Below are 10,289 nucleotides of genomic sequence, written 5' to 3'. Positions count from 1 at the left end.
TAGGTTATTAATATATTCACAAAGTATTACATAAATAAACGTATGGCATAATTGTTTGTTAATTATGGAGAGACCTCCATTTTGGTGAGTAAACTCTTCCAAAGACAAAGAAGAAATCACTAAATATACTAATTACTGTAAGTGAAAGTGATAATTTCCTCTTAGAGATATCCAGTTTAGTGCTACAGTATATCCAAAACAGCTGCCTTTTCAACAGGCTATTATTTTCATCCAGCTATCTTCACCCTCAGCTTTTCACCACCTACCGGTACGTATTTGGTGACACACAATCCCAGACGATTTTCTCTGTTAGTACATTATCCCACAATATGTTTAACCATGTTAAGTAGTTGGTTTGTAAACAGTGCTTTCAGAGTAACTTCCATACCAACACTACTCAAGGTTCCATTTTTTTAATCATCACAATACAACTGTTGCAGTGGCTCAGCAGTAAAAAATAATGGGTCAATTTGTTCACATTTGTACAACTCTCAGAATAAAATGAATACTATAGGATAGGATTTTACTGTCAACATTGCAGTATATAGTGACATTTTTATTAACTGCTCTTAGCAACTGCTCACATGTCTTATTTTTTGATAGTTTTATTGATCCAGGCAATGTGTTTTTTGGAAAGAAAAGAATACACCCCTGGTTTGTTCTTCCGACCACATGCCTTGGGGCCAAATGAAGTAACTCCTACTAACACTCCATTGCACTGCAGCGGACCACCAGAATCCCCCTTTAGGGAAGAAGACACAATTACTTAAAATGCAGTTCCAAGCAGAAATTGTGAATCTAAACGTTAAATAGTGTATACATTCTAAATACTTTTTTATTACTGTAATTCCTGTTTGCCACATGTGAAATACATTTTCACCTTTACTTAACTGCAAGGCTCACAGAAAGAGAATAGCTTTACATTTTGAACCCTCAGTCATCACATTTGCCTCCTCAATACAATAAAATAACCATGTTATTTGTAAAGAATTTATAAAACATATCTCAGTGTTGTTACCTGACATGAATCAGCAATGTTTTTGTCCACTGAACCAGCACATATCATGTCGCCAGTGATGATAGGCTTAGAGTTGTAATATTCAGGTGAATTACACTTCTCTCTGTCAATGACAGTAACATTGACAGACATCAAAACATCAGACATCTTGGGTGTCTCTGTCACGCTGATTTTCCTCCCCCACCCAGCCACCAGACAGGTGGAGCCTGCTGAAGGGTCCGGGAGAGCCTTGGGTATTGCTAGATATTTCACTGTCTTCGTCTTCTTTGTCGGTTTATCAAGCTAAAAAAAAAAAATGGAATTCTGTATTCTTTACTGAATGAACATAGCTTACATTCCCCAGTATTTTTATTTTTTTACAGTCTTCAAAATTAATGCAAAACATAGGTCTATGTTTTTTACTCGTTAATTATGTCATCTCAGCAATTATCTCAGTTTACCTTCAGCAGCATGAGGTCATTTGCCATTGTTGTGTTATCAAACCATGGATGAGGAACATGGAGTTTGACCTCTCGAGTTTGCCTGGAATCCTTTTCCTGTTTTTTGATGGAATGCACACCCAGAAGCACCTTCTCAATTCTGTAAAATTATACCACAGGCAGCCATACAGCATTTTATTATAAGATAGATTGCAATAAACCAACAACACACAGCGGTCTGTTATACAACTATACTCAAATCATACATACTGTAATCAACACCACACACATCACACAAATGCCATTTGATCCCTTTTCAAAACTGACATAATGCAATTTTGGGGCATCAGCAATCTTAACAAATGACATAAGAGTCTTACTTATCACAGTGAGCAGCAGTCAAGACCCATTTTGAACTGATCAAGGTTCCTCCACAAATACGTCCCTTTCTATCCTGCAGAAGGGCCATGTAGGGCAAGGAGTGAGGCTTTACCTCTCTGCCCCCAATTATCTCTGCACAATAACCTATAGGACAAAATATTATGATTATCTGTTGAACAATAACATAAAAAAAACAGTAAAAAGATCAACTATTAATTGATGATCAATTGCAAGTGAATTTTAAGTTGCCAGCTGCTGCTTATTCTCTTTGGCAAAAGTATGAGTGATAAAAGAGCAGTGGCATACTGTATGGACAAAGCAAATTAAGCAACTAAATCACACAATAAATAACTTCAATATAGAATACTTACTTGGTTGGAGGTAGAGAAGGACCATAAAATAGGTCACGACACTGATAACTGTTGTGCAGGTCATATCTCCCTTTGTAAAGTGAAACCGATTTGTTGAACAGAGACATGCTTCGATGCACACACGTTTCCTTATATATGTTTAGTTCAGAGGATGTGGTCTCAGTCTGACCGTGTGGTGACACATTTGTGCATTAATGACGCACGCACACAGTATATGAGGGATGGAAAGTAACTTTAACTGGTGCTTGCATGATAATATGTAGGAGCATCAATGTAAGAAATACCTGTTTCATTTAATGGCTACAGAGATACTGTGTACCGATCTGCATGATTTTTGGACAACATCTGTAACAGGGACAGACCCCCCCCCCCCCCCCCCCCCCCAACACACACACACACACACACACACACACACACACACACACACACACACACACACACACACACACATGCACACACACACTGATGTTCCTCAAACAGTAACTCGATCATGATCCTTCATGAGGCTTCATGAGGTCATACTGGCTGATGTCACAGATCGGCCACCTAATGTCCGTGATCCACACCTTATGGTCACGCCTCATGTACATTTTTATATATTACCCAGCAAGCAAGCCCAAACTGGTCAACGTTTGTACGATTAACCAGTAACCACACAAACCCTTTAGGGATGTTAGGGCTTGAGCTTGTATAGATCAACTATTTTCTGAGATTTGGTGTTGAGGTGGAAGATGAGAGGGCCAAGTACTGTATGTAATGCATCCAGTATTTTTTTTTTTTTTTTTCAAACTTTAAACGACCCAAACTCTGTTTGGGTCACATAAAACCACCTTCCTTGCATGTCAAAGCTTAAATGGTGTGCTTTTGTCATTTTTAGGCCTACAGTGTGCGAATGTTTTGGCAACACTGCTGTTCATCATAGATGTTTTTCCTGTCAAGTAGGAGAGTGTGGGTCTCTGTCTTGGGGTGATAACAGCCGATATTAGATTCACAGAGATTCGAGACCAAGTGCAAGCTGCCAGTGACCTGAAAATCATGTGTGTGTGTGTGTGTGTGTGTGTGTGTGTGTGTGTGTGTGTGTGTGTGTGTGTGTGTGTGTGTGTGTGTGTGTGTGTGTGTGTGTGTGTGTGTGTGTGTGTGTACACGTGCATGTGTGTGTGCGTGCATGTGTATCTGTACATGGCACAAATATATCTCTGGGCTTTGGCTGTGGACAGCATCATCCCCCTTTCAAGTTGATTTATATACAATATTAGTTGCATGTGTATATATAATCTTTACTCTATCTATGCAACAGGCACCATCAACGCACCCCTTATAGCGCATCGAACAATGTGAAGTCAGCATTTGAAGCTTTGAGTATGTGTCTACAAGATGAATATGTTGAGCTTTTGCAGAGATATACAGTGTAACTCCTCTTTACACCTGCTGATTGATCATTGAGCTTTGATTATGTACTGAGTTCCAAGTGGAGACAGAGGAGAAGGAACAAAATGAAATCACTTGGAAACTAGAAGCAGTGCTCTTCCGAGCACAGGTCTCCACCAGGCCACACAAATCGGCCTGTTATAGCGCCACCATGAGGCTGATTTAAAAAATGTGGGGCAGAGGTTCTGAATTAGCATCCAGGGAGTGTGTGTGCTCAGTTTGGCAGCGATCGGGCCAACGGCGCCGGAGATTAGCTGGTAACAACCAGGCCACACAAATCGGCCTGTTATAGCGCCACCATGAGGCCGATTTGAAAAATGTGGGGCAGAGGTTCTAGATTGGCATCCAGGGAGTGTGTGTGCTCAGTTTGGCAGCGATCGGGCCAACGGTGACTGAGATTAGCTGTTCACAAACTGCGAGGACGCACGGACGCACGGACGGACGCACGGACGCACGGACGGACGGACGGACGGAGGGGAAAACATACTCTCCCTCAGCCTTCGGCTGGTGGAGACAATAATCTGCAAAATAGGTCTGGAGCAGGGGTGTCCAAAGTGTGGCCCTGGGGCCAAATGCGGCCTGAGGACAAGTTTTATGTGGCCCGCAGCTTCGTCCTTAAATTGTATTCTTAACGGCCCGCCAGCACCCACAAACAAGAATATTTTCCAAGAGTTTGTCAGGATTGTTCACTGTTGTCTCATTCGGAAGGGGTCAAAGAAAGGTTATTTTATTGTATGTTTTACCTTGCACGTCTGGTTTCATTTGGTAATGTGAAATAAGGCTGAGTTATTTGTGTTTTGTTCAGAACAGACACCTGACCTGACAAAAGACCATTGATATTAAACATTGATGATGATAGTTAAATAAAATTGTTTAAATACAATATATATGTACTGTATGTGACTTTGTTATGTTATCTGACCGAAAGAATATTATGTTAGGCGATAGGGTCGGCCCGTAGGTGTTTTAATATTTTCTAATGTGGCCCCCTTTGAAAAAGGTTTGGACACCCCTGGTCTAGAGGGCAATGTTAAGCGACTATGAAACAAAATATGGTTTTATTATAATTTTAATTTTAATTATCTTTTCACTTAATGACAATTATGATACTACTTTATAGCAACTGCAATAGTTTCCTTGCATGTTCAGTCTTTTCTGTGTAAAATGTTTCTCTCAAACATTTTACACGTCAGAAACAGCATATTAAAAAAAGAAAGCTCTGGCGTTCTGCCTTACTTTGTTCGCTCTTGCTCTTCCACTTGTCCCTCTGTCTGCCTGTATAAGATAACTAAGGTGGAGGGTTGACTACCATGGACCATAATGTATGTACCGTATGAGCACTGCAGACCTATTTAAAAGGTCAAAGGTAAATTCTCCAACCTAACCAGATGTATGATAGAGATGGACTGGAGACACCATGAGTGCTTGTAGAGAGACATATACAAAACCACAACTTGTGGACAGAAGATAAATATGTATTCAAGTTATCAAAACTGTTACTGGTGTTGTAATGTCCAGTAATTAACCGTGACAAATTTATTGCATTATGTTTGTTACTATTGTTTTGTTGTGACTGCTAAATCAAAACATCCACATTCAATTCCTCTGTCTGTCAAGGTGAAAACATACATACATCCTCAAATGCTGTTTGATAAAGGTTATGGGTTATTATGATTTAAATCTGTACGTAAGCAACTCCCAGGCTAGCCAGCAGCCCCCGATAAATATATGTATGATTAAGCTATTGTCATGAAAACCCACTGGAGAACTTTGACGTGTCTAAGCAGAAGCTTTAACCTCCCGATGTTGACTCATCGCTATTCTCTACATCATTTCACATTTGATAACGAAGGAATGGGGGGCTCGGTTTCTGTGGCTTGCTTTTTCTTCAGTAGAAATGGGTGGTCTTCCAGTAAACATTCACGTCAAGTTGTTGCAGCCATTTATTAGGATTTGCATACCAGTTCCACTGAGTGACATACAGTAAACTGGCCCACATTTGCACAAGAGCAGCTCTCTCGAGTCAGCACTATTCCACCTGTGTGCATTCAGCTATGCCTGTTTGAGTCACATTAACCACCAGACCTTCAAGACACATGGCATTTTTATAGACAGAATGTGTAATTATGAGTTGCTTGAATTTGACAGCACTGCTGTCTCATAGTTTCTCTTTCCTGTCAATGGGGGAGGGGGTGGTGGTCCTGTCATGACCACATGCAATTCATTTCAGGTCTGTGTTGAGACCGTGGGAAGTGGAAATGTAGGCTACCACATACATAGCCTACCGTACACACACACACACACACACACACACACACACACACACACACACACACACACACACACACACACACACACACTGACATTTTCGACATGTGAGAGAGAGGCAGTGCAGACAACAGTTTAACAAAGGTTTGACTAGATGATAACAGTGTTCAGTATTTTGTATTCAGGGGTCCAGCTGAGAAATTCTGATTTTCAAACTCTAAATGTCCCAGATGTGCACACGGCAGTCAGCTCCGGCAGAGATGATCTTAGATCCACAGGGACTCAAGGCCAAGTGCAGCACACGCTGTGAGTGACCTGAAGAAGTTGAATAGATTTCGTTAGGTGTCATTCAGTTCTATTATCCAGACAAATAAATGAAAGAGGATGCAATGAAGGGCTCTTGGTTTGTATAGTGTTTCTATCTCTAACCTGCTAAGTGGTAGCTCTGGCTAAGGGAAGGGTAGTCCCAGGTCCAGCAGGTGATATCATGATGGGGTAAACCATGGCCTGTAAACAAGGCCCTCTTTTTTTCAGCCCACAGCAGGGCACAGATCTGCAATTACAGTATAGCCTTTATTAGTCACAGAAGTATTTTTGGAGTACAGATGTACACTTGGGTCAGACTATGGATTATAATGAGCTATATGTTAAAGAAAGTCCAATCCTTATCATCATCATCGTTGTTTTCATTTTCATTCCTACTATGGTATTTAGGCACCTGTGAATTTGTGTGGGCTGATGTCATGCAGGTCCCTGATTGGATGTCCCAGATCCTCAGGTCTCCATCTCTCCATCCCCCTCCTGTAGCAACCAGCTGTGTCTGCCATGGACACCATCCCATTGCCTTCACACACACACACACGCACGCACGCACGCGCACACACACACACACACACACACACACACACACACACACACACACACACACACACACACACACACTGATGAAAGTCTAATAGACCGAAACATGGTTATATACGTATGTATACTATATATTCACATTAAAGTATACAACGCTTGGTCTTCTCCTGTCAGTTTGTAGATGTGCAAAAGACTTGCTTTTGGTTTTCAAGCATGCACAATGTAATTTCCTCATCGTATTCCATCATACTGTATTTATGAAAAACTATAATAATGACTGACCTTAACAGCACTGGGTTGTTTCATTGCGGCGACTGGCTGACGTGCCCTTGTGTGTCCTGCAACGTCTCGGTCCCATATGCTGAGGAGGCCGTCTGTGGAGCCACTGGCCAGCCACTGGTCTCCTGGTGACCACTGCAGACTGCACACACCCCCCTCCTGAACAGCCAGACCCACCAGAGGCTGGGGGGCCCGGGAGTCGTGGTGATGGATGTGTCCAAGAACGGAGCCACTGTCATAAACAAACAGAAATGTATTTATTATTTATTTCATTATTCTTTGAAGTCATTTAACAATATGAACGACGCAGCCCGGGACTATGGATATTTGGGAGTCCTCCTTGGCATGTGAATGTTTGAGAACCCTTGTTAGTACGCCCTACATACCCAGAACAATCCTCCATTTAACTTGGAGAGTGTACAAATTGACCTAAATGAACCTGCAGCATGTTTAAATTAACACAGAGGATTGTATAATTTCCTTTAAGAAGGTTAAATAATTAATAGTTTTCACTGGCACAAAATAAAAGTAGGTTTTAACGGCAACTATTGCACAGAAAAACAAATGATTATCACTCCCAGAGTTAAATCAACAACCCCCAAAATGAGCCAATGAATTATTGCATTGTCTTGAGTGAAACATAGGTGGGGTCCCTAATGAACACAGCATATTTCAGGAAATTAATTCTCATCCAATGGTTTATCCAATCCTCTCCCTTAAACTTTCCTTGTCTGCCGCTATCTATTTATCACATGCACACACGCATGCACGCTCGCTCGCACGCACGCACGCACGCACGCACGCACGCACGCATGCACGCATGCACGCACGCAAGACACACAGACACAGACACAGACACAAACACAGACACAGACACAGACACAGATACAGACACACACACACGCACGCACGCACACACACACATCAGCACCTGCTCAGGAAGTGTTGTTTCCAGGAAAGAGAGCCCACCACAGCCACATGTGACTGCAGACATCTTACTCTGCTCTTTTGTTCCACGTCCCATAACTGAAAGGTCAAAAAGAAAGAAACAAACCACAGACCATTGTTTGATAGATTCAAACATATTTAACTTTACCACAACCTTTTATGCTTGTGAGAACCTTAATTCATTTAGCATCTTTGATAAGACTAAGAGACCACCCATTTTCTTAATTCATTTAACCACATGAACCGTAGCGTCCCTATTCTGGGCATGTCATAATAGGTGAAGGTTCTGCAAAAATAAGAGAACTTTAGTCGAAAATAGCAAATCTACTACATCTTGTTGCGAGGTGTTGTGAGCTTGTACTGGAGTTCAGCTTTTTTTAGTGGAGAGATTTGGTGTAGAGACAAAAAAGAGGGGACCACCGAAGTGTATAGGGTTCAAGTGGTTGCATCCCATTAGCTGTTACCTGAATCTCCCCTTGCCTGGTTCCAATGCTGAGAACTCTGCCATCTCCACTCCAGCAAAGAGATGAGATGAGGTACCTCTGGTGACCTGAGCGGCCTGGAGGTGCCAAGGTGAGCCGTGGTGCTCTGGGATGCAGATGTCCCTCCAGGGAGCTGGTCTCTGAATTCCAAAGGTAAACAGAGGACCCCAGAGCTAACGCTATCATACCATTAGAGCTGCAGCTTAAAAGGTTAGTGTCTGCAATGGAAGAGATGGGAAATGACACCAAGAAATCAGAATCCTAATAAAGAGGAGTGGTTCTGTCACCTCAAATTTAGAGGGTATTTAGAGAGAGGTTCCTGCAGCACATGCAATGAGACAAGAGGGTTGAATCAGTATGAAACCCTTGCTTAGGTGGTAAGCAGTAAAGAAACCAAAACATTAATATGCAGTAATGTTCAACATTCAAAATATTGAATTCTATTCAATCAAGTTATTTCAAACATGTATATACTGCATAAATATAAACTTATCATGTTTTTGTTCATAATTTTTTTGAATGACAACATGGAAACACTAGGACTATATTTCTGACTTAAACTGAAAAGGCCTGATTAATTTAGCCAATTATCTAATAATGCTGTATAATGTTGCACATGAAATTAACTAATGATGTGTAAACTTGAAACCCATAGACACATTTCAGGTATATTTTCGTCCATCCCTTACCCCTTATCCCAATATCCCAATAATTATCACAATAATTAAACTACACGTTTTGAGCTTGTAGATCGGCTATTTGAAGTATTTTAAAATGTTTTTCAAAATAGTAAAAAAGGCAAAAGTATTTAGGGTTAAGGGGTAAGGCATGGACGAAAATAGGGCCCATAGTATAATTTGTGTAGTGTATATGCTTATAAAGTAAAATCCTCATCAATGGTTTTCAGGGTCAAATTAACAAGTATTTTACTGTGTACTGTATTTACTTTCAGTTTCAAATTAAGATCATTGTTGTAATAATGTATATTGCACTTGTTCTCATACAGTAGTCGTTCAGCAATGTTGGTGCAGCCATCTTCATCACTGTCTGCTGTGGATTCACACCATCCCGGCTCAGCACATCAAATGGTTGCACGTCATTGCTTTCGATGTCACCACAGCCTGCAAATAAACACCATGAACACGCATGCACACAATCTTCTATTTTGGTGATATTTTAAGACACATTAGGCTGTTGTTTTATTTATGACAATATTACATTGTGACCATTTACTGGTGTGCTCAAACATTTAGAGGTTATCAGGTGATTCATTGGACATTAAATGCATAAATCAGAGTTTGATGACCCCACAGCATAGTGCATTGACAGTATAATTATGTCTATTTTGTCTGTTTTATTAATCTGCCATCAGTTTAATATTTCATCTCTGGTCCTAATTATGTGTGTGTACGTGTAAGTGTGTATTTGTGTGTGTTAATGTATACATTGTGGGAAAATATCATCATTTGGGGCTAAGAGTAAAGAGAAGCATCATATTGTACCAGTGCTTGATGATTTTCCGTTTTGCTGTTCTGCAACTGTCCACACCCATTCCTGCAACATATATCGTTCTGTTCAGCTGAGATCTTTTTCTAAATGTTCATATTTCTTCACATATGGAAAGGCTGTTACACCACATGAGCTACTAAAACATGTGTGAGGCACCGCGTCAAACCCACTTATGTCTCAGAAAGCCTGATGAAGGCCTACAGTAAAATCTTCACTTATAGAGTGTACAAAAGTATAACCAGGGTGCAATTTGGTTACATTCATACTGATCTAGTCAAAAATGCTAAACCATAACGCTTTTCAGCAATAAGCTCCATTAGTGGAC

At 40.8% G+C, this 10,289-nt stretch overlaps 2 protein-coding genes across 2 annotated transcripts; both read right to left on the bottom strand.

The window, feature by feature from the left end:
* Positions 1-589: 589 nt before the first annotated feature.
* On the bottom strand, positions 590-2,253 carry LOC308295644 (granzyme A-like; the record flags this gene model as incomplete). The annotated part of the gene is made up of 5 exons (XM_080738694.1): positions 590-742; positions 1,019-1,300; positions 1,459-1,597; positions 1,818-1,962; positions 2,190-2,253. 5 exons carry the CDS (start codon positions 2,251-2,253, stop codon positions 590-592), a joined length of 783 nt encoding a protein of 260 aa, XP_080594820.1.
* A 3,849-nt stretch (positions 2,254-6,102) lies between these two features.
* LOC308295642 (cell division cycle protein 20 homolog B-like) lies at positions 6,103-10,007 on the bottom strand (the record flags this gene model as incomplete). The annotated part of the gene is made up of 8 exons (XM_080738691.1): positions 6,103-6,200; positions 6,315-6,438; positions 6,604-6,729; positions 7,029-7,257; positions 7,957-8,051; positions 8,438-8,673; positions 9,460-9,576; positions 10,004-10,007. The coding sequence occupies 8 exons, from the start codon at positions 10,005-10,007 to the stop codon at positions 6,103-6,105; spliced, it is 1,029 nt and encodes a 342-aa protein (XP_080594817.1).
* Positions 10,008-10,289: the final 282 nt, after the last annotated feature.

Source organism: Nannobrachium achirus (assembly GCF_963921795.1).
Source record: "Nannobrachium achirus genome assembly, chromosome: 12".
Classification (NCBI taxonomy): Eukaryota; Metazoa; Chordata; class Actinopteri; order Myctophiformes; family Myctophidae; genus Nannobrachium; species Nannobrachium achirus.
This window is presented reverse-complemented; position numbering and strand designations above follow the sequence as displayed.